Consider the following 20,925-nt stretch of genomic DNA (forward strand, 5'->3'; position numbering starts at 1 on the left):
ATTTGGTGCGCTATATCAGTCATACTTGAACAGAATTTTCAGTTTGCAGATGCCTTTTTTTTTTTTTTTTTTTTTTTTTACAAATGAAAAAAAAAATATACATATTTACAAATACAGATTTATTTGTAAAAACCAACACACACATTACAGTAACTTGTGTGTTTTTTTTTTTTGTTTTGTTTTTTTTACAATCAACCAGTGATGAGGAGGCTCAATTTCCCATAATGCCTTTGGGTATCTGTGAGTTTTAATGCTCATACATTTAGAATTGGTGCGTTACTTTAAAACTAAAAGATATTTGTGATAATTTCACTTTGTAAAATTGATAGTTAATGTCCAGAATTAGTTTGGTTTTTAAGTCAAACCTGCTTTTCTGTTTATGCCTTTGGTCCACGTCAGGGGCTCTGTGAACAAAAATGACTTTTTTGTAGCAGCCGGGCAGCCAGGTCCCTTCAGCTGGGGAAGGGTTGAGCTAAGGTCCTTACAGCTTCCTGACTGCTGTAAAACACAATAGAGAGGAAGTAATGTGTGATTTTAGGGTTTAAAAATGTTTTTGGCCTTCGGCTTTACTTACTATGCCAGCAAAAAAAAATGTTAGCGAAACTAAATTTAGCGGAAGCTAATTGGTCCACTGAAGTTGTCTGAAAAGCTAATCCGCTAACAAAAATGTTAGCTTTGCTAATTAGCAGTTAGCAGATTAGCGGAACTGTGCCCACTACTGCGTATTGCTCTAAAACCGTTGCAGACAGCTCAGCACACACAAGTTAATTGAGATCTTGTGATATTTACCAGTGTGTCATTGCAAGTTTTAATTAGGGAGTGAATGATGCAACATCCGGTGGCTTAGTGGTTAGCACTGTTTCCTCACAGCGAGAAGGTCATGGGTTCAATTCCCGCCTGTGGCCTTTCTGTGTGGAGTTTGCATGTTCTCCCTGCATTTGCATGGGTTTCCTCCGGGTGCTCCAGTTTCCTCCCACATCCAGAATCATGCGGGTTAGGTGGATTGGAATCTTTAAATTGTCCGTAGGTGTGCCTGTGGGTGTGTCTGTGTTTGTTTGTCTATATGTGGACCTGTGACAGACTGGGTGTACCCCGCCTTGCACTCTATGACTGCTGGGATAGGTTCCAGCCCCCCGCGATCCTTAGTTGGACTAAGCGGTTGAAGATGTGTGTGTGTGTGTGTGTGTGTGTGATGCAACATCAGCTGGCACTGGCCACCGAGACAAAATGAGATAAATAGTGAAATCCCCAAGCCATTTCCACATGATCAGCCTCGTGATTCTATGTAGTTTGCTGCTTCTTCAAAGAGATACTTGAGTCCAGCCTAATTTTGAACATCACAATGAATAAACTGTTACCAAATTTATATAAACATGCATTTCTTCAAGATTAATCATTCAGATGCCATCTCTTCCTGCAGTTTGGCACATGTAGAGGAGTGTTCCACTGTGAATTATTTGTCATTGGGACTGTAAAGTAGTCTTGTCAGTTTCCAGCCCAGGAACTGGTTGAACATGAAGGCGGCACAAGGCCTGATGACACCCCACTCTGCAGGAGAATGAAGATCCAAATCTTTGGTGGTTTGGTGCTTCCTGTCTTACTGTATGTTTGAGACTTTGAGGCTAACCAATGACCTAAGAAGACTACATGTCTTTGGTACTAAGACTCTTTGGAGTATTTGTAGGTATCAGTGAAATGACTTGAACATTAGCTGTGACGTTTGATCATGCAGTACTTTTCTCTGGGCATGATCCAGCATGCAGGTGCCTCAGTTTTCAGGATGATAGGCAGCTGGAAAAGGCCAAGGGGATGATAGATGGGTACTTTCAAGAAGTGGGGATGGATCACTTTTCTTTCTGGGTGGTTGCCATCCAAGTCCTGGGGTGGTTCTGCAGTGTGGCAGATGCTGCGATGCATGACACCAGTATGTGCCTTTGTGTAAAATCTTAACACCAAACCTTTTACAGTATGTCAATATGTAGACTTGGGTTTGAATCCAGCCCATGCTATCTTTCATTGTCCTTGGACAAAGACACTGCATGACCGCAGTCCTCCCAGCTGTAAGTCAGTACCAGTCATGGCTGGGAAAGTAACTGTTGGGTCGCCCCTTTGAATCTGGTCTGCTTGAGGTTTCTTCCTTAAATCATCAGAGGGAGTTTTTCCTTACCACTGTCGCCTGTGTGCTTGTTCTAGGGGTTGGTAAGGTTAGATCTTACTTGGGTGAAGCGCCTTGAGGCAGCTTTGTTGTGATTTGGCGCTATATAAATGAAATAAATTGAATTGAATTGGATTGGCGTCGCGTCCAAGGGGGAGGTGTACACTCTCATCCACTTCATGCTGTGGAATCCAGAGACAAGCTCTAGATCTATAGAAGACATACTTCTCCTTTACAAACCCTGTTCCTGCTCTCAGGAGGCAAGGGTACATTTGATTCTGCTTCATGCTTAAGTCACAAATGTAATTTTGCACTCTGCATTTTTTGTAATGTTTGTGTGTGAGAGAGACAGATTTTCCTGTTGCTTCTGTTGCACACTGTAAATTAATGTACTTTTTTTTCTTCTCTCCTCAGAAATGTTTTCCCCTCCAATCTGGTGTCTGCTGCCTTTCTATCAGTTAGTATTACATTCTCATAATTACTTATTCAAATACATTAAATATCAGCCAGTTGCATGTACTTAAATGTTCTTTCTGCCACAGTATGGTACCACCTACAAGTATATACCCAGGAATGATACCAGTGGAATGTCCAACATCACACAGGAAAAGGTGAGTAAAAGGCTCACATGGAGAAGAACTAATACGTCACCACTGTGTTCCTCTGAAATGATCTGTGTGTGTCTGTGTGTAGATCCCCGTAGGAAAAGACCAGGACGGTATGAATATTCTTGGTCTAGTAACGTTTGCCATCGTGTTTGGTGTGGCTTTGAGGAAGCTGGGAGATGAAGGAGAGATCCTCATCAAGTTCTTCAACGCCTTCAACGAGGGCACGATGGTGGTGGTGTCCTGGATCATGTGGTAAGTAAGCACCGTGTTCTTCCAGTCGACTTGGATCATGTGGCCAGAATCACTTTAACCTTGATGAAACATCTTATGCTTTCTTTCACGTTATAATTTATCATATTGTAGTTGATCAGTCCCCAAATCACTGCAGCTGCTTCCTGCTGAGCCGACGATGACACATGGGGCTGTTGTTGAAATTAAATTGTGCAGATCAGCAGGAGCTGCTTTGTGCACATGCCAAAATAGATCATCTGACTGTTTTAGTTGTGATCATGAACAGCCTCTGTGGTTTCAACAAACAAAATAAATCTATTTTGACAATATCAGCTACCTCAAAAAAAAAAAAACATGGTACTTTCTTGAACCACATAGTTTGTGTTGATCTTTGTCATTACCTGTTTAAAAGCAGGTTTCTAATATTGTGGAGAGTGAACAGCTGTTTAGCACAGTGTCACACATTGTAGAAAAAACAGAAACAGGCTCACAGCTGATAACGCAGAGAAGCTGCTTTTCATCAAAAAGAATCTGCCTCTCACATTTTCAAAAAAGGCTTTTAGTTCTCACAGACATAAATAAAAGTTACTGATGGACAGTTTCAGTTCAGTTATTGCTGTTGTATATTTTGTAGTACTGAAGTCCACATGTTACATTTAAGGGCCCCTTCACACATAGTATGAATGTGGTCATTGAAGCTGCTTCTAACATCTCGTACACCTCTTGCTACAACTATTTGTGCACACCAGTGGCTGAAAGACAGAGTGTGCCCTGTGAGAGCCCATTCGATCCCTCTTGCAGCAGGTGTTGACCAGATTCCAGGTGATACACACAAACATCTAACCAAGGCTGTGAAAACTCCGCGGATCCGCTGATTTCATTGGGGGAGAGGGTGTTAGTGTTTTACTCTGTAATCGTGATTGTCACTGAGTTTTTAAAATGTCTATCGGAAAGGACCAACCGACGTCGGACAGAGAGAAGATGGCAAAGAAGACAAAGACTGTTTGAAAAAGTCTGATAAGGACAAGAATTCGTGGAATTGTCGCTGGCTTCATCAACACACCTGAAAGATAAAAGAAACAGGAAAAGCGAACTGTGCCCTCAGGAAACACGGTAAGAATTTTTCTCTCTCTGGAAAATAAAGATTGTGCTGTTCAAACAGGATTTTAAAAAGATTATGTGACTTTTTTCATTAATCTAGACTTTTCTTTCATTGGAAAAAAAGATTGTGGCTTTGAATGGATTTACATGAATTTACACAAGAATGTGAGTGAGTTTTTATTAATGTAGACTATTTTCATGGGAAAAAGACACTGGTTTTGAATGGATTTACAGGAATTTACACTGATTTTCAAAATATTCTCCAAGTTTTAGCTGTGGTTTTTGAAATGCTGAACAGTCTTTTCAGTCTTCATAAATATCATGTAGTTTAATTGTTCTGAGTTAATGCATTATTTGGTTTACAAATAAAAGCAAAATCATTCCAGGTCCTACTTATAGGTTATATTCTGTTATTTCAACATGATCATTGGCAGTTCAAATGAAAGGTTGAATACAGGGTCATTTAAATATGCACTAATTTTGAGATTTTTTTTGTTTTTGTTCAAGGAAATGCTGAAAATGTGTCATTAGATTTAAAAAAAAAAAAAAAAAAAAAAAAAAAAGAATTTGGTTTCTGGGATCCCACAGGGTCCGAGACCCTGGCTCCTGCAAATTTTCCTTGGATTTCACAATTTGCTTTTCACTGCCCTGTCTAACACTGCCCACTTGGCACTTAGGAAATGCGTGGCCATTCGCGCTGTTAGCACGAAAACAGCCAGCAAACTAGAAGCACTCAGAGAGTGCAAACCTCCGCCAAGGCCATGGGGTCACTGACGCTATAACATCTACACGCTGTGGAATCATTAAACCTAAAAACGTCTAACAATGATGTTTGCTCAGTAGTAAAAAAAGTTTAATCTGCTGTGACTGGATAGCATGTATCCTTAGCACTTGGCATCACAGTTTATTGCAACTTGCACCTTTCCCAGAAGCTACTGTCATCTGAGCACTGATATTGATATTGCATGTGCTTATAGACAAAAACAAATAAGAGACAAAATTCAATTTATTATTCAACTAAACTGCAAATATATGACTTTTTTAACATATATAAAACACTTCTCTAAACAAGGCCATAGGGTCACTGACCCTAAAGAGATTCCCTCCTTGGCACAGTGATCGATTTCTTTTTGTCTCTTTCTCTAAAATTATATATAATAATCATTAGATTATTAATATATAAACAAAAATAAATTTAAGAAATAGTACAATTTGAAAACAAATGCACCCAAACGTGATGACAGCTGCAACTGCTTAATGCTAACTTTTAACATTGAAAATGCCATGGACATGCTAACGCATTAGCATCGGGATCCAGATTGTGATCGGATCACCACTAAAATTTAATCACTTGTTCCTCTTGTCATTTCCAACCACTCCACAAAATTTCATCAAAATCCATTCAAAACTTTTTGAGTTATCCTGCTGACAGACAGACAAACAAATGCGACCGAAAACATAACCTCCTTGGTGGAGGTAATGTTCACGTTAGAGCTGGTGATGAAATTTATCTAAGTGCCCCACGACTGCGGCGTGCCAGAGTGTCGGCTCCCCCACAACACGTGTGTGTGTGTGTTTCACACGCTCCCCCTTGCTCCCCCTCCAACACATGCGTGCGTGTGGTTCAGTAAGAGTTGGTGGCACAATTGTTCAAGAAATGAACATGGCAATCTTGCCAGTGTTGCCGATCGAACGGTCCCCCCTAAAAATTGATCCGCCCTGCCTTCACTGCGCGTGCATCATTTTGAGTGTCAGTAGCGACTCACCAGTTCTTGCCTTGTTTCTACTTACATTTGTCTCGTTTCTGCATAAAACTAACTTTAATGATTTAAGAGGTTTTAATTACCTCTGCCAAGGAGGTTATGTTTTCGGTCGCGTTTGTTTCTTTGTCTGTCTGTCTGTCTGTCTGTCTGTCTGTCAGCAGGATAACTCAAAAAGTTTTGAATGGATTTTGATGAAATTTTGTGGAGTGGTTGGAAATGACAAGAGGAACAAGTGATTCGATTTTAGTGGTGATCCGGATCACGATCCGGATCCTGATGCTAATGCGTTAGCATGTCAATATAGCACCTTCAACTGCACCACAGACTAAAACAGTTAAATGTGGTCTATTAAACATTAGGTCTCTCTCTTCTAAGTCCCTGTTAGTAAATGATATAATAATTGATCAACATATTGATTTATTCTGCCTTACGGAAACCTGGTTACAGCAGGATGAATATGTTAGTTTAAATGAGTCAACACCCCCGAGTCACACTAACTGCCAGAACGCTCGTAGCACGGGCCAAGGCGGAGGATTAGCAGCAATCTTCCATTCCATCTTATTAATTAATCAAAAACCCAGACAGAGCTTTAATTCATTTGAAAGCTTGACTCTTAGTCTTGTCCATCCAAATTGGAAGTCCCAAAAAACAGTTTTATTTGTTATTATCTATTGTCCACCTGGTCGTTACTGTCAGTTTCTCTGTGAATTTTCAGACCTTTTGTCTGACTTAGTGCTTAGCTCAGATAATTATAGTGGGCGATTTTAACATCCACACAGATGCTGAGAATGACAGCCTCAACACTGCATTTAATCTGTTATTAGACTCAGTTGGCTTTGCTCAAAATGTAAATGAGTCCACCCACCACTTTAATCATATCTTAGATCTTGTTCTGACTTATGGTATGGAAATTGAAGACTTAACAGTATTCCCTGAAAACTCCCTTCTGTCTGATCATTTCTTAATAACATTTACATTTACTCTGATGGACTACCCAGCAGTGGGGAATAAGTTTCATTACACTAGAAGTCTTTCAGAAAGCGCTGTAACTAGGTTTAAGGATAAGATTCCTTCTTTATGTTCTCTAATGCCATATACCAACACAGTGCAGAGTAGCTACCTAAACTCTGTAAGTGAGATAGAGTATCTTGTCAGTAGTTTTACATCCTCATTGAAGACAACTTTGGATGCTGTAGCTCCTCTGAAAAAGAGAGCTTTAAATCAGAAGTGTCTGACTCCGTGGCATCTTACTACTCATCACTAATTGAAGAAAATAAGAACAACCTCAGGTTTCTTTTCATCACTGTAGCCAGGCTGACAAAGAGTCAGAGCTCTATTGAGCCGAGTATTCCTTTAACTAGTAATGACTTCATGACTTTCTTTGCTAATAAAATTTTAACTATTAGAGGAAAAAATTACTCATAACCATCCCAAAGACGTATCGTTATCTTTGGCTGCTTTCAGTGATGCCGGTATTTGGTTAGACTCTTTCTCTCCGATTGTTCTGTCTGAGTTATTTTCATTAGTTACTTCATCCAAACCATCAACATTTCTATTAGACCCCATTCCTACCAGGCTGCTCAAGGAAGCCCTACCATTATTTAATGCTTCGATCTTAAATATGATCAATCTATCTTTATTAGTTGGCTATGTACCAGAGGCTTTTAAGGTGGCAGTAATTAAACCATTCTTAAAAAGCCATCACTTGACCCAGCTATCTTTGCTAATTATAGGCCAATCTCCAACCTTCCTTTTCTCTCAAAAATTCTTGAAAGGGTAGTTGTAAAACAGCTAACTGATCATCTGCAGAGGAATGGTCTATTTGAAGAGTTTCAGTCAGGTTTTAGAATTCATCATAGTACAGAAACAGCATTAGTGAAGGTTACAAATGATCTTCTTATGGCCTCAGACAGTGGACTCACACTCTCTGTGCTTGTTCTGTTAGACCTCAGTGCTGCTTTTGATACTGTTGACCATAAAATTTTATTACAGAGATTAGAGCATGCCATAGGTATTAAAGGCACTGCGCTGCGGTGGTTTGAATCATATTTATCTAATAGATTACAATTTGTTCATGTAAATGGGGAATCTTCTTCACAGACTAAGGTTAATTATGGAGTTCCACAAGGTTCTGTGCTAGGACCAATTTTATTCACTTTATACATGCTTCCCTTAGGCAGTATTATTAGACGGCATTGCTTAAATTTTCATTGTTACGCAGATGATACCCAGCTTTATCTATCCATGAAGCCAGAGGACACACACCAATTAGCTAAACTGCAGGATTGTCTTACAGACATAAAGACATGGATGACCTCTAATTTCCTGCTTTTAAACTCAGATAAAACTGAAGTTATTGTACTTGGCCCCACAAATCTTAGAAACATGGTGTCTAACCAGATCCTTACTCTGGATGGCATTACCCTGACCTCTAGTAATACTGTGAGAAATCTTGGAGTGATTTTTGATCAGGATATGTCATTCATTGCGCATATTAAGCAAATATGTAGGACTGCTTTTTTGCATTTACGCAATATCTCTAAAATTAGAAAGGTCTTGTCTCAGAGTGATGCTGAAAAACTAATTCATGCATTTATTTCCTCTAGGCTGGACTATTGTAATTCATTATTATCAGGTTGTCCTAAAAGTTCCCTGAAAAGCCTTCAGTTAATTCAAAATGCTGCAGCTAGAGTACTAACGGGGACTAGAAGGAGAGAGCATATCTCACCCATATTGGCCTCTCTTCATTGGCTTCCTGTTAATTCTAGAATAGAATTTAAAATTCTTCTTCTTACTTATAAGCTTTTGAATAATCAGGTCCCATCTTATCTTAGGGACCTCATAGTACCATATCACCCCAATAGAGCGCTTCGCTCTCAGACTGCAGGCTTACTTGTAGTTCCTAGGGTTTGTAAGAGTAGAATGGGAGGCAGAGCCTCAGGCTCCTCTCCTGTGGAACCAGCTCCCAATTCCGATCAGGGAGACAGACACCCTCTCTACTTTTAAGATTAGGCTTAAAACTTTCCTTTTTGCTAAAGCTTATAGTTAGGGCTGGATCAGGTGACCCTGAACCATCCCTTAGTTATGCTGCTATAGACTTAGACTGCTGGGGGGTTCCCATGATGCACTGAGTGTTTCTTTCTCCTTTTGCTCTGTATGCACCACTCTGCATTTAATCATTAGTGATTGATCTCTGCTCCCCTCCACAGCATGTCTTTTTCCTGGTTCTCTCCCTCAGCCCCAACCAGTCCCAGCAGAAGACTGCCCCTCCCTGAGCCTGGTTCTGCTGGAGGTTTCTTCCTGTTAAAAGGGAGTTTTTCCTTCCCACTGTCGCCAAGTGCTTGCTCACAGGGGGTTGTTTTGACCGTTGGGGTTTTTACGTAATTATTGTATGGCCTTGCCTTACAATATAAAGCGCCTTGGGGCAACTGTTTGTTGTGATTTGACGCTATATAAATAAAATTGATTGATTGATTGATTGATGTCTATGGCATTTTCAATGTTAAAAGTTAGCATTAAGCAGTTGCAGCTGTCATCACGTTCGGGTGCATTTGTTTTCAAATTGTGATATTTCTTAAATTTATTTTTGTTTATATATTAATAATCTAATGATTATTATATACAATTTTAGAGAAAGAGACAAAAAGAAATAGATCACTGTGCCAAGGAGGGAATCTCTTTAGGGTCAGTGACCCTATGGCCTTGTTTAGAGAAGTGTTTCATAAATGTTAAAAAAAAATTCATATATTTGCACTTTAGTTGAATAATAATTGAATTTTGTCTCTCATTTGTTTTTGTCTATAAGCACATGCAATATCAATATCAGTGCTCACATTACAGTAGCCTCTGGGAAAGGTGCAAGTTGCAATAAACTGTGATGCCAAGTGCTAAGGATACATGCTATCCAGTCACAGCAGATGAAACTTTTTTTACTACTGAGCAAACATCATTGTTAGACTTTTTTAGGTTCAGTGATTCCACAGCGTGTAGCTGTTATGGCGTCAGTGACCCCATGGCCTTGGCGGAGGTTTGCACTCTCTGAGTGCTTCTAGTTTGTCATCTGATGGTTAATAATCACATTATTCCCTTTGATCACTTTGAGTGTGGAGAGTCAGTTTCAGATGCATGCACAGTGAAGGCAGGGAGGACCAATTTTTAGAGGGGACCGTTCGGTCAGCAACACCGGACAAGTTGTCCAACAAAATGAGGTAGATTATGAATCACTACTTAGGACCAGTGATGGGGGAACGATACCAGACCCCATGAAGACTGACAAAGAAAAGTAGACGGGGAAGAAGGATGGAGTGCGCTGGTGAACTTCTAAACTTCTACAATATATTCTGAATTTATTTGACTGAATAAGAAGCTGTGTTTGCTATAAAATCTTCTGTAACATATTTCCTGTTCATTTTGTGGAACAATACATGAAATTCCTCAAAAAACGATGTAAGAGGTGATTTAGATCCTCGTCACAAACATTGGCGCCCGTCTTTCCCAGAAACAGCGATCACTATGTGCACTAATATTCTCCACTTTCAATAATTCTAGAACTACTAGTTCACACTAAATTTGCTAAGAATGAAAACACAGACACCCAACCTTTGATATTTTCACATTGACATTTTAATATGCTACAGAGCTGACGCGTGTAAAACATTGTCAATATGTATACACATTACGCTAACGCTGTTCTGTTCCTTATTGACCTTTAACCTGAAGAGCTCTCGCGGGACCTTTAGCCACACTGCGCATGCTCCTGTTGAGATAGCGACTTTGTCTATTTACATGAGTGCATTTTTACATAACATCACCGCCCCTCGCCTTCGCAGAGTCAACCATGAAAAGATGACCCAAATCAGGGGTTGGTGAAAATAATGTACTTTGAGTAATTCATTAACTAAGTACTTTTTTGCTTTTCAGTAAATTTCTCAAATAGTCCTTGTTTTTTTTTTTTTTTTTGTAATAATTGTATTTAATAGATTTTAAAGAGATTTTCAGTACTTTACCCCCACACTGGCAGAAGAGGTGAGAGGATTATAATTCTGCTGTCATCCCTTATAAAAGCACAGGGGCTAGTTGACCTTAGTGATTGAGGACATCGTCTGCTTCGTTTTCACTGTTGAGCTGAATCATTACCTCATGGTACTACATCTGTAAATTATTATATTATGGAATCCACTTGGAAAAGCTTTGAAACAACTTGCAGACTAAACAAGAAGTCCACTGCTTATAAGGAACTTTTCCTTTGTATTATGTAGAAGATCCATATTTGTATCCAGTGTTGACCTCTCAGTTTTTAACTCTTTCCTGCTATTTCTCTCTACAGGTATGCTCCTATTGGTATCATGTTCCTTGTGGCTGGTAAGATTGTTGAGATGGAGGATGTTGGAAATCTGTTTGCTGGTCTGGGAAAGTATATCGCGTGCTGCATCATCGGCCATGCCATCCACGGTCTTCTTGTGTTGCCGGGCATCTACTTTGTCATTACCAGGAAGAATCCATACATCTTCCTCTGGGGAATATTCACAGCTTTGGCCACAGCCTTCGGCACAAGCTCTAGGTATATGAAGTCTGTGATACAGGAAATGGGAAACTTTGAGTGCAAATCTGTCCTTTTTTTGTGTGTGTGTGCAACAATGTTCCCACTTCCATCCTCCAATCTGACCTCAAAGATCAGCATCGGGTCCAATCAAGGCATTTATTGAGTGACAGAACTGGGCCTTATGAAACATGAGTCTCGCCATGATTTGTTTGTGGTCCATTTCAGTGTTTTCTTTCTCACCAGTAGCATCACAGCACATTTCAAAAGCATTTAAAAAATGTATTTATGCTCTGCTTTGCTTCAAATACTTGTCAAATCTGTTTTCTTCACTCCTTATAGTTTTTATGTAGACTTTTATGTATCCAGTTGGTGTGGCCAGTTGGTTAGTGCATTTGCTTGCAAAACAGAAGGTTTCTGGTTTCAGACCACCCGTGTCCCTTCTCCATGTCCTTAGTCTTCTACTCTTTATTAGCAGATCCTCCGTATTAAATGATTGATTGGGATTCTGGCAAAAACAGACTTGATCAGGACGTCCTGAAACTCTATCCTCACTATTTATGTAATGTCAAAAGGCTTTGACAAGAAGCACAACGCAAACACGATTTTTCTGCTAAATTTCTGACACTTGAGAAATCCTCAGGAGAAATACTTTGACACAAAAAAAGTCATGAATTCGAGTACTCATTGAAAGAATTGTGACCTGGAATCAGTACGACTTCTGCGCCACTATGTAACCAGTTTTCAGATTTGGGAGTCTTAGTGTGGGTGTAATCTGACAGCCATATACTTTAGTATTATCAGTTAAACTTTGGGAAATGTTCCTGCAGCCACTTCTCACATTCACATACACACTCTGTGTGTTCCTCATCAGCTCAGCGACGCTGCCCCTGATGATCAAATGTGTGGAGGAGAAGAATGGCGTGTCCAAACACATCAGCCGCTTTATTCTGCCCATCGGTGCCACAGTCAACATGGACGGGGCCGCGCTCTTCCAGTGTGTGGCTACTGTTTTCATCGCCCAGCTGAATAACATGTCCCTGAACTTCATCCAGATCGTCACCATCCTGTAAGTCTGAAATGTAGCCAAACACATGGTCACTCACACAGCTGACGTCCGTCTGTAAGTCAGTGCAGAGTGCCATTGGGAGCAGTTTGTGACATTTCAAAGAGCGTTTCAGGTGTTGTAACTGTATCGTTTCCCTTCCTGTTAGAGTCACAGCAACAGCTTCCAGTGTTGGAGCAGCAGGGATACCTGCAGGCGGTGTGCTAACCCTGGCTATTATCTTGGAGGCAGTTGGACTACCAACCAATGACATCTCCCTCATCCTGGCTGTTGATTGGCTTGTGTGAGTACATAAGTTTTTATTGTTTGCTTACTTGTCAGCAAACTATCTCAAAAGACATTAATGTGAGGAAGGCCATGAAAGAGTTGATTAAGTTAGTGGAGCAGTTCAAGCTTGGGGGTTAGATCTAGACTTTGATTTTTGATCTTTGATCCTTTTTTATTCCGGTTCCTTTGGTCCTGCATTTAATCACTGATCATGATTCCAATTACGGGGTCAGGATCAAATAGGGCTGGGCGATGTGACCTAAAATTCATATCACGGTATAAATTGAATCCCTTCACAGTAACAGTATATATCGTGATATAAACTTAAGTGTAAAAATTATAATGTAAGTGTTTCTGAATGGGTCCCTTAGCAGCAGCAGCAGCAGCAACAACAACAACAACAAAACATAAACACATATAATGTAATTTTGAAAACATTTATTGTGCAGATCTCAAAATTACAGCTACAGTTTGCCAGAAGGTACATCTAAGATGCAAGCGTAGATTTGATGGTTTGGTAAAAGAATTAAAGCCCTTTTAGGGCGGTCACTGGCGCTTTACCTCATTTACAAAACTCAACACAAACCACCAAAACAAATAGTAAAAATTCTTAATTTACTGAGATTTGAAGTCAGACTGGGTAAATCGTTGTTTCCTGGCTGATTTCGTGTTTCTGCTTCGGTTCTCAAATGTTTGGTTTGTTTGGTTTACGTCGCGACAGAGCGTTCACTGAAATAAATAAACAACAGCTTTGCAAATATTGCACGTCATCGTGTTGGGTTTGCAGTGTTCAGCGACAGAACTGCTAACCTTGGTGACGCGTCTGTGTGTGAACCACTTTGCTGCAGAGGGGAGGGGAGGTGTTCTGAGCTGAGGTGTTTCTCTCACTGAGACAAGGAGTGACAAGGAGTTTTCCTGAATCAAAAAACTCTACAAGCGTTATTGCGATTAGTCGGTAGAGTCCAAATCTCTACCGTCGGCCAAATTTATATGGTGAACCGATTAAACCAGATATATCATGCACCCGTAGGATCAAAGGTCTGCACTCAGCAGCTAAGGTCAAGATCAAAGGTCAGTGACCAGAATCTAAGATGAGCTCATGATTAACGATGAGTGATCAGGATCAAATACTGAGATCAGAGGTCAGTGATCAAGATCAAACCTAAAGATTAAAGCTGAGTGATGAGAATAAAAGACCAGGGTAAAAGGTTAGCACTCAGGATCAAACGTTAGTGATCAGGATCAAAGATTTGCAGTTTGCATCAAAGCTCTGGATCAAAGACCAGATTCTAAAGTCAGCAAGCAGTGGACTTGAGACCAGAGGATAAGACAGGAAAATTACTAATCTCTCTTGGGCAACATTAATCTTCTCATCACGTGTATGATGGAAATTAGGAGCCGGTGTGGTTTAAGTTGTATGTGGTTCAAAACAAGCCTGTTTGTTGTTTTATCTAGTCCTAACTGAAATATTGTTATAATTACATGATAAACTGCATATGATAAACTGTTGAGCAGTTTATCATATGCAGTCATGTTGTATCCCGTGTGTCTTGTCCTTTTGTTCTACCTAAATGACATTCCAACTGTTTTGCGAAATGCGCTTTTCATCCATTCTGTCTGGTTTTAGCGACCGTACCTGCACTGTGCTGAACGTGGAGGGCGACGCCTTTGGAGCCGGGCTCTTGCAGCACTTTGTGGATCGCACATCCAAACGAGAAGAAGCAGCGGAGCTGACGGAGGTCAGGATGGAGCCAGCTGCTGCCACACCTGAGCTGTCGCCGCTCCTCAACAACCGAGACGAGAAGGCGGTGCTGGCTGAAAAAGAGTCCAGCATGTGATGCAGCCGCTGCATCATCAGTGACCCCCTTATTCGACCCTTTCGAGACGAAACATGAGATTGGGCTCCACCATTCCCTTCAGTCTGTCCTGAAGAAACAGAATGTGGACTTGCAGTGCACAGTACTATGCAAAAAAGGAGCCTTCTTTCCCTGGAGATTAAAAGGAAAAGTCAAAATTCTTATTATGCATTATTTAATTTTATTTTGAAGGGACAGTGTTGTTCATTGGTCGAGCTGCTGTGTTTGAAATCTAAATAATGTTCTGTGTCAGTACTCTGTCCTTATCAGCTTTGAAGTTGGAGTAGGTGGTCATCAGTCAGTAATAGGTTTAACTGGTTAAACAATATTTATCCATACCTGCTGTGATATCGGAGAGAAACTCGAGCGTTGTTCAGGGCTCAACATTCAAGGGTCATGATATAATTAGCCTCCCCATCAAATAATATGTGCCCGAAATTGTTACAGAGTGAGGAATATTAACGTTCCAGTGCATTCAGGGGGCATTTTAAAGAGGTGATGCACTCTTTATGAGTGAAGAATGTTTTGCTGCTTGTGTTCTTAATTAACATACATGCTGGCGGTGTTGTAATCCGCGGGAGCGTTTTTTTACCAACCTTGCTAGGAATATTCTTTCGGGGTGGATCCAAATGATAAAATGTTTGAAGCTGATTCGTTAAGATATTCAAATTTAGCCTGAAAAACACATTTTACAAGACATTCCTCCAAGCAGTATGGCTTGGTAGATGATGTCAAGCTTATATCAATCGGTGAATCATTTGTAGTCAACGAATGAGTGACTTTAATGATGTTACAAAGTCTTGATCAAACATCATCAGAACTGTCGTCTCCCCCCAAAGGCATTTTTCTACAATTGCGCCACAACCAAAAGGGCTACAAACGTGATCCAAAGCTTAGATCGTGATGATCATTTGTCATGTTGAAAGTGACGTCATGTTGAAGTCACTAAAATACGAAATGATGTCACTATACCCTTCCAGTGTTTTGGTCATGAAACTTTGTGGGGACTTTTTGTGCAGTGCTCATGCAAATTATAGAACACTTCAAAGTGTTCTGCAGAGGCACCTTAGATGAAGCCATTTGTTTGATTATGGTAGATTTAGACATGATCAAAGTGTAAGATGTCACCTAAAGTCTTTCAAAATGAAGACATTTTGAACAGCGTATAGAGCTATGGGTTTTTTTGATGGGACAGTTATGGTTTCTGTGTTTTGCCGTCTTTTCAGAGGATGTGACACAGTGCTCACATCACACTGACTGTTCAGGTCTGTAACTTTTAGTCTTACAGTCCACGTCCTGTCCATTTATAATCGTAAAGAGGTTCGGAGTGCTGTGGGTGGATCTGTCTTGCTAACCATTGTACTGTAGCAAATTCTCGTGCTGGACACGAAGAATTTGACATTTTTCCTTTTTTAAATGGAGGTTTGGAGGTGACGGACCACAAGTTCCACAATGGCAGGAGTGCAGTCACTCCACCAACCTAAACATGCTTTGCCTGGGAGATTTTTGCTGAGCCTTGTGTGGAATTCTGTTCCGAGCTTTAGTTGTTTACACATCAGTGCACCTGTTGATTTTTAAACAGCTGAGTCAGACTTTAAAGCTACAGTGTGTAGGATTTAGTGACATCTAGTGGTAAGGTTGCATTATGCTGTCGCCAGTCATAGTTTTGATTTCTTTCACAGTTTCACTTCTTTGGTGACAGATTCATGCTGCCATTCCTTCTCTTGTGATGAGCAACACGGTGCAGCAGATAAACGCACGTATCACAAGATTCTCTTATTTTGTGATACAAGCACCAAGTTTGGCACAGTGGTTCTTCTTGGTCTACTTGTCGCTTCACTTTTTAAGATGGTCATTTTTTCAAGCTGGTGCCCAGAAATATGTATTTTAATTGGTTTATTTTAATGTTATACCTGTTAAATATTGTACCACTTTCATGCTTTTTATATGAATTGCATATGTTTTTATTAAGTGTACATCCATGCTGTAGTGCATGTAAGCTTTAGAACATGCACTAGTGTTTAGGGTGTAAGGGTTAAGTAGTAGAGGTAGTATTCTTGCTTTTAAAGTCAGCCATGTGCTTTGGATGAACACAAGTACTCCCTGCTCACCTAACACTTATCTATGGGTCCAAGTAGTTGCTTGTGGACGGCTGTGGCTACACCCCGTAAAAAGTGCATTGGCTTGTGGTCTAAACTAGGTAGGAGTAGCACACAGAGAGATTCTCTTGGAGATGACTTTGCTCCTGTATCAGTGCATGAAAACTGGAAACTTCCCAGAATGGACTGTGGAACAGATGAAACAATGACTTCAACATTATACACTCCAAAACTTCAAATTCCTTGTGGCTAATGACATTTTTGAAGAAAAGGACTTCTCAGAAGTACTTATACCAAATGCATGTGTAATACTCCATTTCACAAAAGTAATCGTGCTCAAGGTTGTTAGCCTGCAATAGCAACCAGCAGACACCGTGTAGGGGAGCCACCAATTATTACTCTTGGTTTTTTGGTTTTCTTCTGTCTTTTGGCCAATCTACAAAAGACTTAAGTATGGACTTTTTGGGACCTTTTGGGCTACTATATCCACAGGGCAGCTAATAAATACCCATGTATCCTCCACTGTTTTGCTGGGTAACTGGTAACTCCAGTGGGAATGTTGAGTCCTGATGTTACAAATGGCAATGAAAATATGTTACACTCAGATATGATGCAAACATCTAGTTAAACAGGTGTAGTTACCCTTTAGTTTAGTTATTTGCATTGTGTAAACGATTTTGTAAACTCTGTAAACCTGTTCTGTGTGTGGCACAGAGGGGAGAACGTTTCAGCTTTCAAAGTTGCTGATGCACAAACTACAGTTGCTGAAAAATAGTTTGTCAGATTGACTGTTCGTATTCAGCTGAAATCTGTTATCTTCAGAATGTTCTGATTCCGTTAAGTCTGCTTCGTTTTTGTTTCCACGTGTGGAACAAATAAAGGATAAAATTGTAGGAGAATATCAAGTAGGAAATCTAAGATAAGTGTTTAACTCTTCACATTAGAATTATGGTAAGATGTCCTGTATTGGAGATGTCCTCCAATGTACTTAAACCAAATGCTGTAAAACATGAATGTGCCTCTGACAGATTATTCATCTTCATAATCTTTTCTTCTTACTACAGGTTGTTTTGGGGGGATTTAAAGGTTGTTAGTCTGTCTGTACTTGCAAATGTTTTTCTGCGCACAATATGTGTCTCATGGCGATAAAACATGGTGCACTTGCAAAATGCATTCTGCATTTTATATGTATACTCCAAATGTGGACATCAAATCAAATGACTGACCCAAAGATCACTGACAGAGCCTCACTACAGGAACTTAACATATGTCCCCCCCCCCCCCACACACACACACACACTATCTGGACCCACAGCTGGATGTTTCCGCTTGTTCAGACAGACGCCTGCGACACAGAAAACAAAGACCTCAGGTTCACCTGCCGCTTGAAAACTGTCAAAGTTCTGAGACCAAACCTCACAGATGCGTCGGCAATCAGAGCCTGTCGGACTCCGGACACTCTTCGAATGTATGCGGGGGGTCAGGAGTGTCGTGTTCTTAACATTGCTCCACATAGGTTCCAGCAACTTGGCAAAGCACAAAGATGTGTAAAGTGTGTGTCTCAATATTCCATAGTGGATGATGTGCCAGTGGAGTGATGCTTTACTTTGCATTAACTCCTGAATGGTCAACTTTTGTTTGTGCGTGTGTGAAATGTTACTTATATTTGGCTTTTTTTTTTATCGTCGTCTTCTTTCTTGTATGTTTCCATTGGTGCTGATTATAAAATTATCTGGTATCATTCATATTTATTTCTCAAATTAATACCCAAAACAGCTTTTTGTCACACTTTTAACATTTGGATTTTTTTCCTGTCTTGTACTTGCTGGGTTTTATTTTTTTTAATGGACAACAATAGTAAAGGAAATGGTAATGAAGCATTTTTACAGTAAAATAAATTTACAATAAATGTAAGCTTATAAAATACTGTTTGCAAAGTAATTTCATGTAGAACAAAGTAACATGATTACAAAAATGCCTATTTTAATGGATATACTAGAAAAAAATGTAAGGGTTATTTTAAAATGTATTTTCTGCTATAATTTCTTTTATGGTCTTAATACAAGCTGGTCTGTTTTATTTATACTTTATTATTGCAGTGTAAATTATAAAATGAATTTATAAATTATTCATCAGATAGTCCACATTAAAAAGGGATGTTGGTCAATTAAAAAACCAATACCTCATAACTCAGTTTAACTAATTCAGAAAACTGAATTCATGAGTCAATTTCAATTTTCAATTTATTTTCATTTGTATAGCACCAAATCACAACAAAGTTGCCTCAAGGCGCTTCACACAAGTAAGGTCTAACCTTACTTGAGTGAAATTGCATTTTATTTAAATCAGGTAGAACAATTTACTTCTAAATCAGAGTATTACATCCTTAACTTGCATGGACTTTTTACATTGTAATTTAACCTGTAGATCAATAAATAAAATTAGTTATTAGCCCTGTTTTTCTTGATAAAACGTTCACTATTTAAATGACTTGTGGTCCTGTCGTTTTGAACTGTGAGCGTCTGAAGTGTCCAGCGTGCTTCCATCTTTCTGTCTTTTGAATTTTTAAGTAGTTGGGATTTGGTAGAGCTCAGCAGGCTTTGGCTCTGTTCCTTGGCTGAGATTGAAGGTTTAAAATTAGTTTGAATCTGTTGACATGTGAAATGTTTGGTTTAAATGTGGAGGAATCCTCTTTACCTACGTTAGGTCTTACAGAGGTTAAAAAGAATAAGTGGATAAAGATGAATTGTACTGATGGAACTCTAGAAAGATTTATAATTTTTGCAGCATATTTATAATTGTTAAAGTTGCATTTCTGTCTTAAACTATTTCTAGCTTTATGGAACAACTGAGATGTGTGCGTATGTTACACTGTTAGGATCTGTCAAGTCCATCGGGTTCTAGTTAAGATTTCAAAGCTTTATATTCTAGTAGCTTTGAAGAACGTATTTGTCATGGTGTGAAAATCATTTCTAAAGTCATATTGCAGGGGAGAGAAAGGGCCTGCTGCAGTTAACACTGATTATTTTGGGGAAAGAGGTTAGCACTCCTTTCTGAGATCTTTCACCCTTTGGGTCTTTGACAGTACTGATTGTTTTTATTAAAAGTGGGACTTGTTTAAAGAAATATCTCGGTGGTTGTCCGAAAGTGCTGTTCTTGAAGTTTAAAGAAATAAATATTCTTTTTTGTATGTAAAATTTGGCTGTCTATACTTGTGACATCATAAGACCTCTGCAAATGCATCATTTTATCCAGTTCTTGCTTCATCTCCTACAGGAAGGTGATGCTCACCATAGGGGTTCCCTGATTTGTCTGATGCCCATCTAGCCTGCATTTTTTCACCACCTTTACATCCTACAGTTTATCATCCTGGGATCGAATCCTACTCATCCTACTTGTTTGTCCTTGGAAAGACAATTCATATTTACAGCAGAGTTCACCCAGCTGTAAATGGGTACTGGCCTCAACTCAGGAAGTAATCTGTGTAGGACTGGTGTCCTGTCCAGAGGAGGCTATAGACTCTCATCCACTTGACGGTACTGGTACTTAATCCAGAGATAAGCACTGGCCAATATATTGTACAACTTACTTTTCTTCTTGTCATAGGCCAAAGAATACCAGATGACTGGGCTCATCTGGAACTTTATTTTCTACAATTTTTAAGGTGGTTGGCATCCTTCTGTCTCGGAAAACAAAGGAGTATTGCACCATGGATCAGTCTTGTTTTTTTTTGTGTTGCAGCATCTGCTGTGTGTTGTCAATAGTGATCTGAGGGATGTTGGTGACATCTTCGCCCATAATGTTGGTCTTCTTCAGACTGATTGTGAGGCTGAACTCCATGCAGGCATCCACAAAGCAGGTGATGAGTCGTTGCGGTGCTTCCTCAGTGTGAACAGTGAGGGCAGCGTCATCTGTGACAAGCATCTCCTTGATGATGACTTTGCGAACCTTTGTTTTGGCTCGCAGGCGTGCCAGGATGAAGAGGGTGCCGTCACTCCTGATATGAAGGAAGATGCCATCTTCGGAATGTCGGAAGGCATAGCGTTGCAGCAGTGAGAAAAAGATACCAAAGAGTGTTGGAGCGAGAACGCAGCCTTGCTTCACGCCACTCTTGATCGGGAAGTCGGTAGATGATCCGTCATACTGAACAGAGCCCTTCATGTTGTCATGGAAGGATGTTATTATCTTCAGGAGCTTGGGAGGGAATCCAATCTTGTGTAGGAGGGCAAAGAGGTCTGTT

At 39.9% G+C, this 20,925-nt stretch overlaps 1 protein-coding gene across 1 annotated transcript in view; it reads left to right on the forward strand.

The window, feature by feature from the left end:
- Nucleotides 1-19,681, forward strand: part of slc1a5 (solute carrier family 1 member 5) — a 29,915-nt gene extending 10,234 nt beyond the window's left edge. The window contains exons 2-8 of the mRNA XM_034169254.1: nucleotides 2,570-2,612; nucleotides 2,698-2,766; nucleotides 2,849-3,015; nucleotides 11,185-11,418; nucleotides 12,272-12,466; nucleotides 12,612-12,746; nucleotides 14,358-19,681. Of these exons, the coding sequence (XP_034025145.1) occupies nucleotides 2,570-2,612; nucleotides 2,698-2,766; nucleotides 2,849-3,015; nucleotides 11,185-11,418; nucleotides 12,272-12,466; nucleotides 12,612-12,746; nucleotides 14,358-14,568 (1,054 nt within the window). The 3' untranslated portion in view covers nucleotides 14,569-19,681. The remainder of the gene's footprint in view (nucleotides 1-2,569; nucleotides 2,613-2,697; nucleotides 2,767-2,848; nucleotides 3,016-11,184; nucleotides 11,419-12,271; nucleotides 12,467-12,611; nucleotides 12,747-14,357) is intronic.
- Nucleotides 19,682-20,925: the final 1,244 nt, after the last annotated feature.

This window comes from Thalassophryne amazonica, chromosome 4 (genome assembly GCF_902500255.1).
Source record: "Thalassophryne amazonica chromosome 4, fThaAma1.1, whole genome shotgun sequence".
Classification (NCBI taxonomy): domain Eukaryota; kingdom Metazoa; phylum Chordata; class Actinopteri; order Batrachoidiformes; family Batrachoididae; genus Thalassophryne; species Thalassophryne amazonica.